This window comes from Aquarana catesbeiana, linkage group LG03, assembly GCF_042186555.1.
Source record: "Aquarana catesbeiana isolate 2022-GZ linkage group LG03, ASM4218655v1, whole genome shotgun sequence".
NCBI classification, from domain to species: Eukaryota; Metazoa; Chordata; class Amphibia; order Anura; family Ranidae; genus Aquarana; species Aquarana catesbeiana.
The window spans coordinates 299,925,135-299,947,096 of NC_133326.1; the positions used below are offsets into that span (position 1 = coordinate 299,925,135).

At 39.6% G+C, this 21,962-nt stretch overlaps 1 protein-coding gene across 1 annotated transcript; it reads right to left on the minus strand.

Moving 5' to 3' along the window:
• Positions 1-247: 247 nt before the first annotated feature.
• MYF6 (myogenic factor 6) lies at positions 248-6,932 on the minus strand. Its single transcript, XM_073624038.1, has 3 exons — positions 6,354-6,932; positions 3,656-3,740; positions 248-1,206 (listed from the first exon to the last, which is right to left on the minus strand). The coding sequence occupies exons 1-3, from the start codon at positions 6,861-6,863 to the stop codon at positions 1,073-1,075; spliced, it is 729 nt and encodes a 242-aa protein (XP_073480139.1). The 5' UTR covers positions 6,864-6,932; the 3' UTR covers positions 248-1,072.
• Positions 6,933-21,962: the final 15,030 nt, after the last annotated feature.

Sequence of the window (21,962 nt, forward strand, 5' to 3'; positions counted from 1 at the left end):
TAGCAGCAGGAGCCATTGGATCCTGCTGCAGGCAATCAAATTATGCACAGCAGAGCTTAGGACTGAGCCCACATGAGTGCCCACATACAAAACGGTTTTCAATGGGAGCACTTGACAAAGAGGAGGAGCCAGGAGTGTCGGCAGGGGACCACAGAAGAGGAGGATCAGGGCTGCCCTGTCCAAAACAATTGCACAGAGCAGGTAAGTAATGACGTGTTTATTATTTTAATGAAAAATAAATAAATAAAGCTTTACAATCACGTTAAAGTAAGCATTGCTTCATGTTGTTCTTTTAGTCAGTTAACCCCAATAAATATGTGTTATACCAATAATAAAACAATACATTTATAGTTTTATTCTGATTATCTTGATTAAACATTAATTGAAAAACAAATATGTTTATTTTAGCATAAATATGTTAACATAATATATGACAAAAAAAGAAATATATGATATGATGCAAAAGAGAAAGACTTAGCCCACAGCTGAATCCCTTAGTAACTCAATCTCCCCATGTTTGCATGTTTGGAAGCTCACTCATGTTGTAAATGAGCAGGGTTTACTCCTGACCACAAAATGTTTGACAGAAAAAAAATGGCATATTTAACATATAATGTAATTAATTCTCTGATACACTAGGCAAAACAAGAAGGGGAATTTTCTGATTTGTAATTAAGAATATAAAACTGTCTTTGCATAATGCAAAATAAGGAATGAATTTGTGCTGAATGTGAAGGAAATGTTAATATTTTTCCAGAATAATTTCAGACCTAGATCTTTGCTTTCAAAAATGCAAATATCCTAAGCAGTACCTATTATTAGAATTATTATTAATATTTAATGAGGCAGCACAGAGAGCAATGATGGTCTGTTACAACGCAGAAAAACCAAATTTTCAGTTACAGCAATGAATGATGTTTGCTGATTGGGTGCTATGGGTTCCTGCATTTTGCACTTTGCATTTTTCCTTAATAATTAAGGTTGAAAGTCCACCTTTATTTTAATTTTTTTTCAAGAAGTGCCCATTTAATGACACAATTGACTCTTCATGCTGGCTGGCATGCAGATTTTATCAAATGGGGTTACTGTTGTCCACCAGTTCTTGAATATTGCATGGGAGTTTCGGCTCTTCAGATGATATACTGTCCACAATAGAAGAAAGACACTGGAGGCTGCTGGAAGCTGAGGACTCATGAATAGATCCTTCTGAAAAACAAATGTCAATGCAAGTGACAGATGCTGTAACTGTGTTTCCTTACAGCTAATTTAGCTCGTAACAATCATATGCTAGTATAAATCTCTGTTAGTGCTTTGCAAAGGAAGATGAGCTAAAGCTGCTAACAGACATATGTTTTAAAGCCCATCTCCAAGCTCCAGGATTCTCTCAATTCCATAGGTGACTCTCTATCCTGGTTGGGTCCAAAGTGGGTACCACCACTTAGAAGGTGCCCTACTGCGACATGCACCCAGCACTGAAAGAAGCCACAACTATCAGGTGGAGAGACCTCTGCCTGACAATAGAACTGCCCCAGTGGTAGGGAAAACTTGGTATGGGTGCAAAAAATGCTTAATACCAACGCAAGGGGGTTAAGAATATTGTTCCAGCCAGCCACTGACCACCAATGCCGGGGGTGGGGTCGTTATTGTTACAGCCAGCTATTGACTGTCAATGCGTAAGGATGGGTTTATTTTTACAGCCAGCCACTGACCACCAAAACCACCAATGCTGGGGTGAAGGGGGGTTATGGTTACAGCTAACTAATAACCACCAATGCTGGGGGAGGGGAGGTATTTTTACAGCCAGCCACTGCCCACCGATGGTGTGTGTGTGTGTGTCAGGAGGGGATACAGACAGACTAGCCAACAATACTGAGTGGGGATTATTTTTACATCCTGCCACATATCACTTATGCTAAAGGATTAACATAACTACCACTGACCACCAATGAAGGGGGGATTATTGAGGCTACTGACACCAGTGCTGGCATTTATTATTGCTGCCAATTACACCAGTGCTGGTAGTTACTATTACCGACACTGAAATCAATTTTGGGGCTTATTTAACATCCACAGTATAAGTGATACTCACTGAAGCAAAGCCTATTTGATTGGCGCCTTCAGGTGCTCATCGGGTGGCGCACTAGGAGCACCACATTTTTCTTTTTTACTATCATGAATATTTGGCTCCCATTTTTAAATGTTGGTAATTATGCCACAGATGTCTCCGAGCTTCTGCAGATTGGGGGATTGATATGCTAGGTTCAGTATCTCTGCATAAAATTGCAACTGTGCTTACATCTGCTGCTGCTTGCCCTCCATCAGCTATTTCTGCTCCCACCCCTACCATACATGATGTTTTATTTCATAATTATTTCTAAAAACAATTGTGATTAAAATATGATCTATCCCAGGTGCCAGATATGCTAGGTATGTCTCTGCCTACTGGCAGTATGTTTTGCCTTTTTTATACATTTTTAGCTGTCTCTAGGCCTTTCACAGGACATGGAAGGTCCTCTTTTTTGTTGGATCTCCTCCTAAGGTGGGTGGTCCTCAATGATGTTAGCGACACGTTCTGCATAATTTTATGTGAGTGCAGATAGCCACGTGTGTCCTGAGGGGAGCTGGACCATAATACCTTGCAGTCAGAAGATGTTCTCATTGTTCTAGGTCGAATGACATTTGTCAACATTTAAAAGTTGTAGACATCTAGTGGCAGAAAGTAATTACTGTTGGTACAGCAACGGACAGCATGTTAGTGTTGCAGCCAGTGCCTGGAGTTGGGCTTTAGCTTATTGATTGCAATACTTTCATTTTAATGTTGCTTTTTGAGTAACAGTCAAGTGTTGCTTTTTGTTGGAAATATTTGACACCAAAATAGGAAGAGGGGACATGAACTGTATAACTGACTAGCCTACCCATTAGGCTTGTGAGCAATTTCTGCTTCTCAGATAAGACATTCAGACACTAACACCAATGATGTTTTAGCTATCTGTAAGCCTAAGTTCACACTGATACGGGTTTGAACTTCAAACCAGCATTGCAGTCTGATTTCGGGGGCGATTTGTCAGACATCTGTGCGGGTTTCTGCACAGATGTCTATTCAAATCGCCCCCAAAGTCGACAAAAGTTGTACACTTTTGGGAATCGGTGTGGCACCGCAAAGTTGGCGTCACACTGATTTGGGCAGTGCCATTGCCATAGCCACCGATCTGGCATGCAATTTGACACGTCGCATGCCAAATCGGCCCAATGTTAAGGTGGGCTAAGGGGTGTTTTCCCAAAGACTACCATTGTAAAAAGTGTTTTCCCACTTATACTACTGTCATGGTGTCTTTCTACCACTGACCACCAGTTTATTTTATAGCCATTGTCAAGGTTTGTTTTATTTTAGGATTAGTACCAAAATAATTATGTTGTATAGAGCAGCCCTTTATGTCAAATATGCAAAGTACGGCACATTTCTTATTTTTTTATTTCATGTTTATATCTACAATTTGGGGTTTACAGTGATGTACAGTGACAAGGTATACGTATAATAATTATTGGCAGGGGTTCCCTGAAACCTGAAAGTTATTTCAAGGGTCCCTTTGTGTTAAAAAGGTTGAGAATATATGAAACATCACAGTATAAAGCCATGCGCAATGTTTGGGTTTACCTTCCTTAAGATTGACATCTGAAATTGCGGAATGATTTGGAACTTTGTGCCAGTCACTATGGCAGCTACTTAAGAAATCTTCTCTCTGCATTAGGGGAAATTATAAAAAAAATAAAACATTACAATAAATATACATGAAAGTCATAATATATTGTTCTCTGCTTTCTCGGCTTTTTGTTCTGCTACTGTATACCGAGCCATTTCTATGCTGTTTCTTGACAATGGAAACAAATCTAAGGCAGTTTTTGCATTCAGGTTTTGTTTTAACTAAACTCCAGAGAATCCTAAGTCATTATTAGTTTTTCTATTTGGTTCACTTCAAATGCTGCTTGTAATGCTAATCATACAAAAAAACGAACTTTCGTCTGGCAAAATATCAGATGTTCCATATTCTCCAAAGGGTTTCAAAGAACCTTATGGCCTCTGAGTTATTTTCTAGACTGTTTATATTATTGTTGATTTTGTTTTTATTATATTATTATAATTTTCTGTTTTTCTCACGTGCATTTCGGAACCTTGTTTTGGCTAAGCACCTGTAAAGTGAACCACGGATTTACAAACCCCCCAACTACATTTTCCAGATACAATTTCTACAGAATTCATATGATAGATTTTTTTTTAGATCGGACACAATTGGCAATAAAAATATAAGATTATTGCTAAAACGTTGACTGCTTCATCTGTAAAATTTCCTAGCTCTGGCCAAGATTCTTTCTGACGGCTGGTTCATACCAGATGCAATCCAGTGCATTTTTATTCTGTTTTAAGACAGTGTTTTTAACATGGATTTCGATGGCTCTAAGTGCAGTGCGTTCCATTGCAGTCAACAAAAGTAGAACATGTTGCATTTTTTCTATACGTAGTACATCTGGAATGTGGCAAAATGATTAAAAAACGCAGAAGAATGCACTGGAAGGCATAAAAAACGCACCGGAATGGATGTCCTTAATTGATATGAAGAAAAAAAGAGGGGAAAAACACATCAAAACGCATAAAAAACATACATTCAGAAATGCCACTGGAAAGCAGAAATTATGGTGTGAACCGCCCTGAATGATTTTTATGGCTTACAAAGTCCATAATATAAATAATTTGAATAATATAAATGTATCTCTTACGGGCATCTAATGTTCTTCTTATTAACTTGCAAGTATAGACCTGATAATATTACTTTTAAGTTTAATCATTGATACATATGATACCTATTTTTAAATCCATGGCATTCATATAAGCATAAATGGTTTGTACTTTTGCTTGTAGCTTGCCAACAACATTACATTATCACAATATGCATTTGAATACCCTCTTTATGTTTCCAAATTAAAGTGTTTTTCACTAGTTCGCTTATAAATATATGTATTAGAAACACTGCTGTTTGTGGACAACAATAGCGAGAAAGGGACTTTTTACTGCAGAATATATTCTGTATACTGATCTCAAGGAGACTGTTACGGTCTGGCTGTAGGACAGTCCGTGCACTGTTCTTTGGCTATTTGTGCTATAATTGACAGGCTTGACATAAGTTTTCAAGACAGCTGCAGCAACACTTAAATTCTTGGCTGAAAAACGGCTGAGCATTAACATGCACTTCTCTTTCATGGTACAATACTACATTTCAGTTTTTAGAACTACGTTTTATATTTTGCTGTCTGTTCATTTTTGTTAATAGGTTTAACGGGATTCTTCTAGATCTCATGTTTTTGCTATTCTTCTTAAATAATTTTTTTATTGTTTTTGGAGTACTGGCATATTATGTAAATGGTGTTTGCTGGGCTACAGGTGACCCTCTTACTCCTCCAATACAGCCAGTTCAACAACTGAGGCCCCTACATGTTCCATAGTGCATAATAATTGTAATTCTTTAGCTCATGTTGCAGCTGAATTGATCTGAGTTACAATTCTTTATAAAATATCAGAGATTAAATATTTAGGTTTTAAAAAACTGCTTAGGTGTTTTTGTGTTTGGTGTTAGACAATTCTGAAGTTGTTTTTATGACATTCAACTGATAAAACGGAAATCCAAACTTCTTTTAAACATAGAAACCACCAGATTATAATGCGACTAAATATTTACAGGCAGTCCCTGAGTTACGAACACCCGAGTTACGAACGACTCCTACTTACGAACGGCCTCAAATGCTGGCCACTTGTGCTCCACGCTGGTCCTGGATACCTCCGGACACATCCCATACTGCAGTACTACATGTACTGCATGGCCAGAAGAGCCCCAGATAACATAACAAGCGCCCGGAACATCCCACATCCATGCACAGGCGGACGCTACACTTACAAATGCAGTGTTCCGACCGGAAGTTACACTTACAAATGCAGTATTGCGACTTACGAACAACTTTGACTTATGAACAAACCTACAGTCCCTATTGTGTTCGTAACTCGGGGACTTCCTGAAAGTGTTAAAAAATACTGATTAGATATTTTTGCACTTGGATAAATGTGGAGCAGTTGAGGTAATGCAGCCCTTTATAGAGTTACCCTATGTATATGAGCACTCTTTAATTTGAGTTCAACATGTTGTGCTATAAACTGCGCCTCAGGTCCTCATGTTTAATCTATCCATCATAACCTGGTGGCTTCTATGTTTAAATGCTGTGCGAATTTAGGATTTATCAGTTAAATGTCTTAAAAACTATTTTAGAACTATCAGCAATGCTCTCATCAAACACACTCGATTGCTTACACTGACATCCTTGGGGTTATATGAGAAAGGCTCATCGTCTTTCTGGGGCTTGTCCTGTTGATCCAAGCTGTGAAGGAGATCCTGGAGCCTCTCTATATAATTTATTGCGCTGCGGAGGATTTCAACTTTTGGAAGTCTCTGGTTTGGGTTGGAAACTGTTCTTCTTTTCAGAGCCTCAAATGCTTCATTAATTTTCTTTAATCTTCTCCTTTCCCTTAAAGTAGCTGCTTTCCTCCTGTCTGTTGGTGCTGACTTCCGCTTGCAGGTCTTACAAGCCCAAATCAAACATTGTCCAGGACAGTGGGGTTGTAGGCCAGGTGGGGCAAAAACATGTTCCTCTCCACTGCTGTCACTTCCAGCGTCTCCTGGTATCTGATCCTGACAAGGGGACAACGTACCATCGCTACCTGGATACAGAGGAGAGCCATCTGTCATTTCCAGTTGTTGTAGGGCCCCATTATCTCCTTCAAAATAAAAGAAATAGGAATTGGTTTCAAAAAGGTCCATCATTATGCTTTGCCCTTGATTACTGAGGCTGCCTGGTTGGAAACGTGTGCTCAAAACAGCACAGCCCTAAGGAATTTAATTAGTACAGTGACATAAGTCTCAGTCTTTATATAGCTACTGAAACTCTATCCAACTTTTATCTGTCGCAGTGCATCACCCTCCAAAACTGATTTCAAGAGTCTCCTGGGTGTAGCCTTCTCAGCTGTAACAGCTATGGATTTGAAATTTCCCTTCAAGGTTATCAAGGAAGCATATGGAAATGGCAACATTCAGGGATAACATTAACTTACTAAAAAGAATCAATCTGACAGACTTTTATCTACAGTACCTACTGTGTGTTTTATGAAATATATATTTTTTATTCCTGTGAGAGAGGCCTGACAGATCCAGGTGCCAGGCCTAGTTATGCACCCCTGTGTTGTATTATAGATATATATATTTTGTTTTCTAATTGGTGCACTGCAAACAGGTCTCACTACAATACAACATCTTAGAAAATCAATGCCACAAAAAGAAAATGTTGTACATGGACTTTTTAAGTGTCCGAAAGAATAACACGCAAAAACACATAGATACAGTATAACGTTTTAACAGGGAGGGTAAGTCCCATCTAATACTTTATTAATGCAACAATAAAAACTAGACAGAATTCAGCTAATAAGTGTGCAATACACATACATCAAGAGAGTTTTTTTGGAATATACTATAGAGACTATAATATATGAGAATAAAGCTGAACATTACAACATTATAAAAGTGTAGATAGGAGAGCATGAACTCCTAACACACTACAATATCAATTGGGCTGATAACTGTGGCTCCTCAACATGTTTCGCAGGATAAAATGCCTGCTTCTTCATTAGGCCAAGTAGTCTCTGCTATAAAAAAGAAAAAAAGCAAAGTACATATATACACTATATATACCTGTATATATATATATATATATATATATATATATATATATATATATATATTTATATACATACACAGTGCCTTGAAAAAGTATTCACACCCCTTGAAATTTCCCACCATTTGTCATGCACAACCAAGAACGTAAATTTATTTTGTTGGAATTTAATGTGATAGACCAACATTTTTTACAAATAAACATGTGAAAAGTGTGATGTGCATTTGTGTTCAGCCCCCCTGAGTCAATACTTTGTAGAACCACCTTTCGCTGCAATTACAGCTGCAAGTCTTTTTGGGGATGTCTCTACCAGCTTTGCACATCTAGAGAGTGACATTTTTGCCCATTCTTCTTTACAAAATAGCTCAAACTCTGTCAGATTGGGTGGAGAGTGTCTGTGAACAGCAATTTTCAAGTCTTGCCACAGATTCTCAATTGGATTAAGGTCTGGACTTTGACTGGGCCATTTTAACACATGAGTATGCTTTCAAATAAACCGTTCCATTGTAGCTCTGGCTGTATGTTTAGGGTTGTTGTCTTGCTGGAAGGTGAACCTCTGCCCCAGTCTCAAGTCTTTTGCAGACTCTAACAGGTTTTCTCATAAGATTGCCCTGTTTTTGGCTCCATCCATCTTCCCATCAACTCTGACCAGCTTACCTGTCCCTGCTGAAGAAAATCATCTCCATAACATGATGCTGCCACCACCATGTTTTACGGTGGGGATGGTGTGTTCAGGGTGATGTGCAGTGTTAGTTTTCCGCCACACATAGCGTTTTGCTTTTAGGCCAAAAAGGTCTATTTTGGTCTCATCTGACCATAGCACCTTCTTCCACTGTGCCCCCACTTGCTGTGTCCCCCACATGGCTTCTTGCAAACTGCAAACGGGACGTCTTATGGCTTTCTTTCAACAATGGCTTTCTTCTTGCCACTCTTTTATAAAGGCCATATTTGTGGAGTGCACGACTAATGGTTGTCCTGTGGACAGATTCTCCCACCTGAGATGGGGATCTCTGCAGCTTCTCCAGAGTTACCATGGGCCTCTTAACTGCTTCTCCGATTATTGCTGTCCTTGCCCAGCCTGTCAGTTTAGGTGGACGGCCATGTCTTGGTAGGTTTGCAGTTGTGCCATACTCTTTCCATTTTCAGATGATGGATTGAACAGTGCTCTGTGTGATGTTCAAAGCTTGGGATATTTTCTTATAACCTAACCCTGCTTTAAACTTCTTCACAACTTTATCCCTGATCTGTCTGGTGTGTTCCTTGGCCTTCATGATGCTGTTTGTTCACTAAGGTTCTCTAACAAACCTCTGGGGGCTTCATAGAACAGCTGCATTTATGCTGAGATTAAATTACACACAGGTGGACTCTATTTACTAATTAGGTGACTTCTGAAGGCAATTGGTTCCACTAGATTTTAGTTAGGGGTATCAGAGTAAAGGGGGCTGAATACAAATGCAAGTCACACTTTTCAGATATTTATTTGTAAAGAAATGTGAAAACAGTTTTATATAATTTTCCTTCCACTTCACAATTATGTGCCACTATGTGTTGGTCTATCACATAAAATCTCAATAAAATACATTTATGCTTTTGGTTGTAACATGACAAAATGTGGAAAAGTTCAAGGGGTATGAATACTTTTTCAAGGCACTGTGTGTGTGTGTATATATATATATATATATATATATGTGTATATATATATATATATATATATATATATGTATATATATATATATATATATAATGTATATATATGTACAGTATTTCACAAAAGTGAGTACACCCCTGACATTTTTGTAAATATTTTATATGTTTTCATGTGACAACACTGAAGAAATTACACTTTGCTACAATGTAAAGTAGTGAGTGTACAGTTTGTATAACAGTGTAAATTTGCTGTCCCCTCAAAATAACTCAACACACAGCCATTAATGTCTAAACCGCTGGCAACAAAAGTGAGTACACCCCTAAGTGAAAATTTCCAAATTGGGCCCGAAGTGCCAATATTTTGTGTGGACACCATTATTTTCTAGCATTGCCTTAACCCTCTTGGGCATGGAGTTCCCCAGAGCTTCACAGGTTGCCACATTAGTCCCCTTCCACTCCTCCATGATGACATCACGGAGCTATTGGATGTTAGAGACCTTGCACTCCTCTACCTTCTGTTTGAGGATGCCTCACAGATGCTCAATATTAGGTCTGGGGACATGCTTGGCCAGTCCATCACCTTTACCCTCATCTTCTTTAGCAAGGCAGTGGTCATCTTGGAGGTGTGTTTGGGGTCGTTATCGTGTTGGAATACTGCCCTGCGGCCCAGTCTCTGAAGGAAGGGGATCATGCTCTGCTTCAGTATGTCACAGTACATGTTGGCATTCATGGTTCCCGCAATGAACTGTAGCTCCCCATTGCCAGCAGCACTCATGAAGCCTCAGATCATGACACTCCCGCCACCATGCTTGACTGTAGGCAAGACACACTTGTCTTTGTACTCCCCACCTGGTTGCCACCACACACGCTTGACACCATCTAAACCAAATAAGTTTATGGTTCTAGTAATCCATATCCTTAGTCTGCTTGTCTTCAGCAAACTGTTTGTGGGCTTTCTTGTGCATCATCTTTAGAAGAGGCTTCCTTCTGGGATGACAGACATGCAGACCAATTTGATGCAGTGTATGGCGTATGGTCTGAGCACTGACAGGCTGACCCCCCAGCCCTTCAACCTCTGCAGCAATGCTGGCAGCATTCATATGTCTATTTCCCAAAGATAACCTGTGGATATGACGCTGAGCATGTGCACTCAACTTTTTTGGTCGACCATTGAGAGGCCTGTTCTGAGTGGAACCTGTCCTGTTAAACCGCTGTATGGTCTTGACCACCATGCTGCAGCAACGTTTCAGTGTCTTGGCAGTCTTCTTATAGCCTAGGCCATCTTTATGTAGAGCAACAATTCTTTTTTTCAGATCCTCAGAGAGTTCTTTGCCATAAGTTGCCATGTTGAACTTCCAGTGACCAGTATGAGAGTGAGAGTGATAACAAATTTAACATACCTGCTCCTCATTCACACCTGAGACCTTGTAACAAGTCACATGACACCGGGGAGGGAAAATAGTCAATTGGGCCCAATTTGGACATTTTCACTTAGGGGTGTACTCACTTTTGTTGCCAGCGGTTTAGACATTAATGGCTGTGTGTTGAGTTATTTTGAGGGGACAGCAAATTTACACTGTTATACAAGCTGTACACTCACTACTTTACATTGTAGCAAAGTGTCATTTCTTCAGTGTTGTCACATGAAAAGATATAATAAAATATTTACAAAAATGTGAGGGGTGTACTCACTTTTGTGAGATACTGTATATATATCAAAAATTACACATGCATATACATTTTAATACACATGATATATACCAGAATGAAAGTAATACATACAATCAGACAAGTGTAGTTAGAGACTGCTCCCAAAAAAGTACTCCCGTATGATAGCCAGACCTAGCACACAGGGAAGGCCTAAGGCTCTGTTCACACCTAGACATTTTTGGATGTTTTTCTGTTGTAAGCCTCAGCTCTAAAAACACCCAACAAGACAAATCCCATTCATTTCAATGGCCCCTGTTCACATCTGAGCGTTGTGTCATCTGAAGCAAAACACCTGAAGCTCAAAAAAGTACAGGAGCTTCTTCTTTGGCAGATTACAGGGGTTTTCTGCTTTTTACATTGGTGACCTTTTGACCTGTAAAAAATTGCGGCAAAATCGCTGCAAAAATCATGCAACTTTCTGCCTGAAAACAAAATGCCTAGGTGTGAACAGAGCCATCTGGGATGCCTAGACACAAGTGTCCCCCACATGCGGGTGCAGGGGACACAGTAGGTCCCCACCAATCACACAGCATCAAAGCATAAAGCCATTCTTTGATTATCTTTGCATGTGGTGCCCTTGGCTGTTCCTAAGCACACCCAATACCATTATATTTCTATAAACATCTTAGAAAATATGGGACTTTTTAGTCATCACTTACAACAAAGTTAAAAAACATGGCTGACACAGTGTTACATTTACTCACCAGATCTTTCTTTATACAAACTTATGCCCCGTACACACGATCGGACATTCCGACAACAAAATCCATGTTTTTTGGCTCAAAACGGATGTTGGCTGAAACTTGTCTTGCATACACACGGTCACACAAAGTTGGTCGGAAATTCCGAACGTCAAGAACGTGGTGACGTATAACACGTACGACGAGCCGAGAGAAATGAAGTTCAATAGCCAGTGCTGTCTTCTGCTTGATTCCGAGCATGCGTGGCAGTTTGTGCGTCAGAATTATGTACACACGATCGGAATTTACGACAATGGATTTTGTTGTCGGAAAATTTGAGAACCAGCTCTAAAATTTTGTGTGACGGAAATTCCGATGAAAAATGTCCGATGGAGCCTACACACGGTCGGAATTTCCGACAAAAGGCTACCATCAAACATTTTCCGTTGGAAAATTTGACGGTGTGTATGGGGCATTAGTGTTCCCACTTCAATGTCAATATCCCCAGGAATTGACATTGATGGTGGAACCACGGAGAGTGTATTAATGATCTGTGTCAGCCATGTTTTAATGTTAACATTTTTTTAACATGAATATATCAATAAAAAACTTTTTAAATTATATTTCTATGTTTCAAGTAGAGTCCATATTTTCTAAGATTTTGTATTGTGGATAGTCCACATAGTGTGGGATATTGGTGCCATTGTAACTATAACTATCAATTCTTAAACAAGTAATGCATAAAGATCTTATAACAGAGATCAAAACTACTTACAAAGATAATGCTTCCAGTCCTTGCTAACCTTTTCAGTCCAGTAGCTGGATTTTTAGGTGATATTTTTCTTCTTGCTGATGCCAATAGTTACTCACACTCTGGCGATAACACAACTGAAATACTGCAAGTTGCATCTAGCAGCCTCTAAAATCCCAATAAGCATTGATATCTGTGGATACCAGAATGAAGAATCATATCTTTCATACAATGTAAAAACGCTCATAGGTTCAAAGGAACAGCCATTAACACATTTTAAATATACTGTATGTAGATGATTCAAAAGTTTGTTAAAAATTATAATTGGCTGAATCCCAAGAAAAGACATTTTCCTACTAGCAACTGACTACCTGTCTGGTGATGTGCAGGGCATTTATTCAGCTTCAGCTAGAAAATGTGTCCATGCCATATACAGTATATGGGATATACATAAATATTATGAAGTACAAATAAAATGGAAGCTCTTACTGCTGTCTGTGTCCTCATAGGGAGATTTACTTTTACTCAGGTGCTGTGTGTTGGTGTGTCAGGACACTACTCGGATCAAAGGCACACATGCATAAAGGGTAGACCTGGCACCATTGCCAATACCTTGCATGGCTATGCTTGCCTAAGCAAAAATGTGTATAGAGAAAAAGGGTAAAGGGGGTACCATATCCATATATAACTAGAATTGAAAGATTGGGACTTTGGAGCGGACTTTATAGGTACCAGAAAAGGAATACAAAATATTATTAGAAAATAATTAATTTATTTAACATGAATATAAAAAAGACAATATCACATTAAAATCAAATGTTATTGGCTCTCAATAAGAGAGATCGTACATAGTGCTTGGACAAGGTTGGTGGACATTTTGCTTTTGCTTCCTCGGGACCTAGTTGCCTGACAACAAGCAGAGGGATTCTGTGTAAGAAAGGGGAAATAATCATATTTCACATATGGACAATGGGCACATATACATACATCCCAGGGATAAAGTTTCTGCACAGCAGAAATACAGACATAGTGCAAGAGATAACCACTCACATAGAACAGCAAATTCTCATACATGCGGCATGCCCTGTGCCGTCCCAAAGTAGCTGGATTGTACCAGAGGTAATGCAATTATCCAGATAGTAAGTCAAAGATCTATATCATATAAAGAATAAGTGCTGTCAGTAAACAGCAAGCTGGAATAATATGTTCAACGAGCAGGACAGCATTCATTTTTTATGATATGGAATTCCAGTAAAACAGACCTGCTGGGATTCATGGAAAAATTGTTCAAAAAATGATTACAACTTAAAATTTACCATGAATTGTAATTCAGTGTCAATACCCTTTCTTGATGTCAACATTTTCAAACAAGAAAATGGTAATATAGGGACCTTGCTATATAGAAAACCTACAGCTGGAAACACAATCCTCCATGCCTCCAGTGCCCACCCCCAATCTCTAATTAGGAGTATACCATACTCCCAATATTTACGCATTAGATGGAACTGTTCAAAAGAAGATGATTTCTTAGAGAATCAAAACCTTTGAGAAAGAGATCACTTGACAGGGGGTACACAAAAACCACCCTAAAAAAGCCTTTAATAAAGCCTGAAAAACAGACAGGAATTATTATTTGGCACAAAAAGGAATAAACAGGAAGAGAGAGTAAGAATAGTTACTACTTTTTCTAACAACCATGAGATTGTGAGAAAAACTGTGGAGAAACACTGGTATCTTCTTACAGGGGACCCAATTTTGAAAAATACATTGCAGATTACCCTCAGATCACACATAAAAAATGCAAATCACTAAAGAACCACTTAGTACATACCCACTTTGTCCAGGAGACGCTGCCTCCTGGACCCGGCAGTGCCTATGATGGACATCACACAGGTCCAATGAATGCCGGGACTGCGGGACGTGTGACGTCCATCATAAGTGCTGCAGGCTCCAGAAGGCGGGAATTACAATGCGTCCACCGCGCCGCGTCACTGTGAGAAGATCCCACTCAGGCGGTCGGCTCTCCTGTCCTGTCCTCCTCTCCTGCCCTCCTGACCTGTCATGGGCACGGCTCTCCTGTCATGTCCTCCTCTCCTGCCTTTCTGTCCTGTGTCCTGTCATGGCTCTGGCTGCTGCTGCCTGGAGTGCCTGCTCAGCAGGCCCTGGTGTCTACTCTACTGTGATGAACGCGCAGCATAATAATGCAAAACTTATCATTGATAAGTCACCGTCTGGTGACTTAGTAATGTTAAGTTTTTCAAGTCTATTCCTAATTCTTTCCTCTGTTAGCCATAAGGGTGCTTCCTGTGACATGTCATGAGGATAAACTTTGCAGTTTTGGTTACTGAAACCCCCTCCGTTTCCCTCATGAAGACTGAGGAGAAGAATAAATTCAATGCCTTCGCCATCTCTCCATCCTTAGTAACCAAATTCCCTTCATCATTCTTTATGAGGCCAATATGATCTGACCTCCCTCTTTTACTATTTATACCCTAAAGAATTTCTTGGGATTTTTTTTTTTACTCTCCTCCACTATGTGCCTTTCATTTTTTATCTTAGGCACCCTGATTGCACCCTCACAAATCTTGTTGCATTCTTTGAAAAGTTGAAATGCTGATGATGATCCCTCAGCCTTGTATTTTTTGAAGGCCTTCTTTTTTTTTTTTTTTTTTTGCATTTTTACTATGAAGTTAAGCCACCCAGGACTTAAATTAGCTCTTTTAAATTTATTTCCCATTGGGATTCAATACCCTTATTTTATATGCTCTTAAAGCACACCCATTTTCCCTCTGTGTTCTTTGTTCCTAGGATTTTATCCCATTTAATATCTTCTAGCAAGGAGCGTAGTTTATGGAAGTTGGCTCTTTTGAAATTCAGGGTCTTTGTATTCCCTTTATGTTTCCTATTTGTGTAATTTATACTGAAACTAATTGACCTGTGGTTGCTGTTTCCTAAATTGTCCCGTATTTCTACACCCGCCCGAATTGCACTGCAATGTAAACCAGCATAGCGCATCATGCCGCCCAACATGGCGGTAAATGAAGCATACATTTTGTACACTTCAAATAGAGCTGGTACAAGACAAAAAAAATGGACGGTGCAGTGCACTGAATTATACACCACATTGCCCACCTAGATTTTTAAAGCAATCTACTGAGCTGGCCAGAACCACCTTTGGAGGGAGTCTATTCCATATTTTCACAGCTCTTACTGTGAAGAAACCTTTCCGTATTTGGAGAATAAATAACTCCAATAACTCAACACCAAGTTCACTATATGGACCCCAAAGTAAATAAGTATATTTGGGGAATTATTGAAATGAGACTAGTACTCTTTCCAACTGTGATTGGACAGGAGCAATCAGTTGTAGTTATCACTAACATTGAGTTTTTTAAAGAATAAGGTAAATGTTGCAAGTCTTCCTCCCAATGCAGAAATGTTGTTTTGATTATTACTTGTGGGATAATTTTATGAATTCTGGTCACAGTATACTATTATTCCTAGTGTAAACCAAGATGTGCTTTATAAAGTGTACAAGACAGCCCTATGTCATGCTCAGCCAGTGTGAGAGAGATGCATCTTTCCTACGTAAACAGACATCTTCTATCCTTTATGATGAATTGTGTATTCATTGCAGTTCTCTGGTTTCCACATTGCTGGTGTTTATGACGTATAGGTTTAAGTGCTGTAACCTAAGTGCCAAGAACTGTATTGACAAATGGTCACCACTGCACAAACACATTTACTATTTTGGTTGTTTTTTAAAGACTCTTTAAGCCATCAAAACAAAACGATCCCATCATTTTAAATGTTATATCATGTAAAGAGCACTTATGGGCTCACTGAACAGCAGATAGAATTTTGGAGTTAAGAATAATTACATTTCAAATTTAATTGTAAACTTTTTTTTGTGAAATTAACCTTAGCAAACCTTATTGCAGTCTATATTGTACTGCAGATACGGTGCAATATACATTACAACTACACCTTCGTTTTTATCATTTTAAAAATGACTTTAGTTGCGTAAGAGGGTCTTTGAATGTTTGAGGTGTAGGACTCAAAACTAGAGAAATCAACTCCCTCCTCCCCAACACTAGCCCTTAAAGCCCATCTCTGGGCAAATGCTTTAAAATTGTTTTTAATTAATGTCCGCTGTCATGTGTCAGTTGTCATGTGTCAGTTACTGGTGTCTCTTCTAGGAGTGGAGATTGATGAACTGACAGACCCCTCGTTGGGATGTCATCATGCCCTGCAATCTTTAGGAGGACCTTACCACTTTACAGCAGATAGGAATTGTCTACTTCACCCAGGTATTGACATGGGCACCTTGGACACATGAAGAAGGACCCTTCCACTCTGCAGTCTAGAAAACCGAAGACTCAGGATCCAGCGCCTCATGTGGCCATGGGTTTAGGTAATTTTACCCTACGTTTACACCTATGCGGTTTTTAGTGCGTTTTGTAGTAACGCACTGCAGTCCATTTAACATGGTCTCCTATGGTACTAGTTCACATCTATGCGTTTTGTGGCCGGTGCGTTTTTAGATTTCAATGGAGCTGTACCAGAAATGCAAGTGGTGCATTTGCGATGCGATTTTTGATGTGTTTTGCGGTTCCTATTTTACCACTGTATATAGCTGGTTGCTAAGCAGGGGGCTGGGAAGCTGGTCGCCGCGTCCTTAGCAACTGATGAGTCATTCGCTGTCAGCGAGGTTTCCCGCTGAAAGCTGAATGTAAAAAAAAACACTTACCAGCAAAAAAATTTGCGAAAAAACGGCGTGGGGAGAGACGGTGGCTCAGAGCTCTTTTACTAATAAAGGAATTGTCAAAAACTAGCTCTTGCTTTTTTTTACTTTTCACTGCTTTTTTGGTGAATGGGTAAGGGTACAATGTACCCGATAATCCATTGACATAGGGTGGGGTCCTGGATCTGGGGGTCCCTTTGTTAAAGGGGGCTTCCAGATTCCGATAAGCCCCCCGCCCACAGACCTCAACAACCACCGGGCAAGGGTTGTCAGGAAGAGGCCCTTGTCCTCATCAACATGGGGCCAAGGTGCTTTGGGGTGGCGGGGCAGAGCCCCCCTGCCACAAAGCACCCGTACCCCTCTCATGTTGAGGGCATGTGGCCTGGTATGGTTCAGGAGGGGGGGGCGCTTGCTCATCCTCTCTCTTTTCTGGCCTGCCAGGCGGCCTGCTCGGATAAGGGTCTGGTATGGATCTTGGGGGGACCCCACGCCGTTTTTCTTGCAGATTTTTTTGCCGGCAATTTTTTTTTTTTGCCGTTGACAGCTGATGACTCATCGGTTGTTATGCATCATATTGCTTCCTCCCCGGTTATCAGTATCTTCTGAAGTGCAATCCAAATGTGGATTGGGCTTCAACAGAAAGGGAGATTTCGACACACGTCTAAATTTACCCACTAATGATCTAACCCTATTTGTAACATAACTGCCTTGTCCTGCAGTGGGAGTCAGTGTGCCAAAATGCAATAGTGATTGCAGCAAAACAAAGGAGCGCCAAGTTCAGACATATAATTCTAATGTTTTCTGGCTTGAGTGGTGGGATAGGCTTAGAGTTACTGTAGAAGCTTTGTCATGAAGGCAACTCGATTTCTGCAGTGTGACAGGTGACAATATAGAGAACATATATTATACCCAATAGGAATTTTGATGGAAAATCATCAGCCTTGTAATCCATGAAGGCCTGAGTTTTAGAATATCCAGCTAGTTTATCTGCCATATTCTGCTAGGTAGGGCTGCCATAAGACAAACGTTTGGAGAGGTACAAATAATAGGAGTAACATTTATGCTACAACAAATTTCAAAGCTAAAATTTCTGGTGCAGAAACTTCATTGTCAAAAAAAAAAAAAAAAAAGACAATTTTCATAAGCTGAATGCTACCATAAAATGCCTACCTTACATGATTTTTAACAAGTTATTTTAATAAGACAAAACCTGACCATGAATCTATTTTTTGCCTCATACAGAAAAGATACCATAAATTCCTGCATTAGTTTGTGTGAAAAACAATTGCAAAAGTGACCCATAAAAACTGGCCGATATTGGATGAAGTAGTTTACCAACAGGATGGAAAAACCATTCATGACCAATGTTATCAGTATGAACATTTACAAAGACTAAAGCCTCGTACACAGGATCGGATTTTCCCCAGACAAAACCTTGGACTTTTGTGCGAAGGCGTGTGCCTGGATTTTGTCTTGCATACAAACGGTACACAATTGTCGGCCAACAAATGAACGTAGTGAAGTACTAGACATACTACAAGCCGAAAAAGAGGAAGTTCAATTGTCAGGCGCCACCCTTTGTGCTCCTTCTGCTAATTTCATGTTAGTAGAGTGTTGAATCGTGCTTTTCATTTTGCGCTTTTCAGTTCGTTTCTGAACGGCCGTTCCTCAACCAGCCATGTTGTGGAATCGGAGGAGATAACGCGTTATTTATTATTGGCCTTGGAGTTATTGCTTTGACCCAAGTCCAGTCCAGGAACAGGAGGATTTCTTGGACCAAAAATTGGTTGCTTTATTAATCGTGACCAATTATGCCATATGCCATTGCTGCGGGAGCTCCAGGAGAATAATCCGGATGGTTTTTTTAATTATGTCCGGGTGACGGACCCTGCTTTCACCAACTCTTGGCATTGTTGACCCCCTATATTAAGAAGCAGGACACATGCATGAGGCTTTTATTTTATTTTTTGGTTGAATAATGATTTGATTTGGTATATTTTCTATATTTTTGGATGCATAGAATGCACTTTTTGGTTAAGTTCTATTGGCAGATAGCATGTCTAATTGTATTTGATTCTTTTTTAATGCACATTAAAAAAATTGTGGAGAATAATACTTGGCAATGTGTTTTACTTCAAATGACAGTTTGGGAGTAGGCAGTTACATTTTTAAAAAATACAATGTAAAATTAACAAGGGACACCAACATAGTTGTATCTTTGATCTTAAAAACTATGGGATAATGGTGTTGTCGTAACTTGTACCAAAAAAAAAAAAAAAAAATAATAAGCATAATAATTCTTGATATCAGCAGAAAAAAAAAGCCTTTGAAAATTTGTTTGCAATAACTCCATCAGTATCACCAGCAAAGCAACTTCATTATTATCCCATTAAATAAAGAAGAGAATGTGCGCTGGTTTTCGAGATTTCATAATTTGCCACGTCACAAATGTTAATTCTCCATTACGAATGCTAGTTTACAAGACCGACCGCTTCTGGCTCGTCCTTGCTTCCGAGCATGCCTGTTTGTACTTTGGACTTTTGTTCGACGGACTTGTGTACAGCCGTTCAGAAAATCGGACAACACACATTTGTCCGCGGAAAATTTTGAAGCCGCCCACGCCGGGAGTAGACAATGAGTATTTCTAGCGGTTATAGCAGCCGCTAGCGATAATTGCAAGTACAACCAGGCTTGCTGGTTGTATCCAAGTTGATCAATCCATCAACTTGGTACATTCTGCCTGTCCATACGCGGATTTCAGCAGGAACCGGCCGAGACTCAAACCATGTATGGCCTGTGTGACATTTGTGTAAATTCAACATAAACAAACAAAACAAGATGGATTTGCAAGAAAATCATCTAAATATGACAAATGCTATGTATTTTTTTAAAACATTTGTGCAATTGTGTGATTGTCCACAAACATTGTATGTTCACTAGATCAGGCAATAGCTTTTTTTAGTCTTTGGCCATTCATAGTTTAATTTATTCCTGTAAAGCATGACAGGTGTGCTTTGACTTTTTTGCCCCTTTATTAACTTGTCCAGACACGTTCAAGACAAGAACCATATGTTTGTGTCATTTATTTAAATTGTTGCTTACAAAAGTGTTTACCGACATGTATATACTCTATGTGCAACCTGTCACTCCATTTTCAGAGTTTTTTTTATAAACTAGGAATAGCAAAAAGGCTTCAGATATATTGGCCAGCTTTAATAAGCCAATTTCACTAATACAATCTCCTGTATTTAGTTTTACAGTGAGACTAATGATAGAACAATTAGTTCCCTGTGGTGTTAGCTACATAATAGCATGTAACAATGTTCCACACTTGTATAAAGATCGTCCACCATAAGCCAATTCAAAAAGATACATACTGTACTTATCTGTTCCAGAATTTCTTTTCTATTCCAATTAAAATCACCTGAACTCAGTCAGTGATATCTTATGAAGGGTATTTAGTCTAGGTTCACACTGAATGCAGCTTTGAAATTGTGTGACTTCACTTGATATCGCACAAATACAAAGCCGCATGTCAGTGCGACTTCAAGTGCGACGTGGCTGACATCCGTGTGACTTCATGCAAGTCGCTCCTGAAATCACCAGAAGTAGTGCAGTAACTACTTTTTCAAATCGGTTCATCACTGCGTCACGCCAATTTGAACAGTTCCATTGCCGACAATAGGGCGTGACTTGTCATGCGATTTGACCGGTCAAATCGCATGACAAGTTGCACCAGTGTGAACGGGGGCTTAGGCTACATTCACACTTAGCTGACCGATTTCAGGTGTTTTTGCAAGCGTTTTTTTGATTTTTCATGCATTTTGAGTGTTTTTTTTAGCAGATACGCAAATATTATTGGCTTTTTTTCAGGCGTTTTTCAACTAAAAGTAGTGGCGTGCTGCTGAAAAAGGGGTGGAGAACTGCTGTTTGAGCAGAAAATCGTGCTACAAAACATTTAAAATGTCGCATTTTTCAAGGCATTTCCATTCAAGGGGGCAAAAATGCTCACATCTGCCTAAAAAGTAACTCATGTACTTTTTTGAGTGACAGGCGACAAATTGTTCAAATGTAAACAGGGGCCATTGAAATGAATGGGATTTTGCTTGTTGAGCTTTGAGTTACATAGCTAGTAAGGATGAATAAAGACACCAGTCCATCCTGAGTGAGTGGGTGTCAACTGTCCCTATCCTTGTACATTGTGTCTCATTAAGATACTCATCTATTATATATTTAAGGGAACCCATATAGCGCCATCAATTTTACACAGCGCTCCACACATACATTGCACAGTCACATCAGTCCCTACCCTCAAGGAGCCCACAATCCAAGGTCCCCAACTCACATTCATATACTAGGGCCAATTTTGGACAGAAGCCAATTAACCTACCAGCATGTCTTTGGAGTGTGGGAGGAAACCAGAGTACCCGGAGGAAACCCACGCAGGCACAGGGAGAACATGCAAACTCCAGGCAGGTAGTGGTTGGGATTTGAACCAGTGACCCTATTTATTGCTAGGTGAGAGTGCTACCAACTACACCACTGTGCCACCCAAAGTTGAGTTCAAATGTGAACAGGGTCTAAAGGAAAAAAAAAAGGCCTAGGGTTCTTGATTCATTTCCCAAATAACTCACAGCATGCAGTGAAATCAAAAGAAATCTCA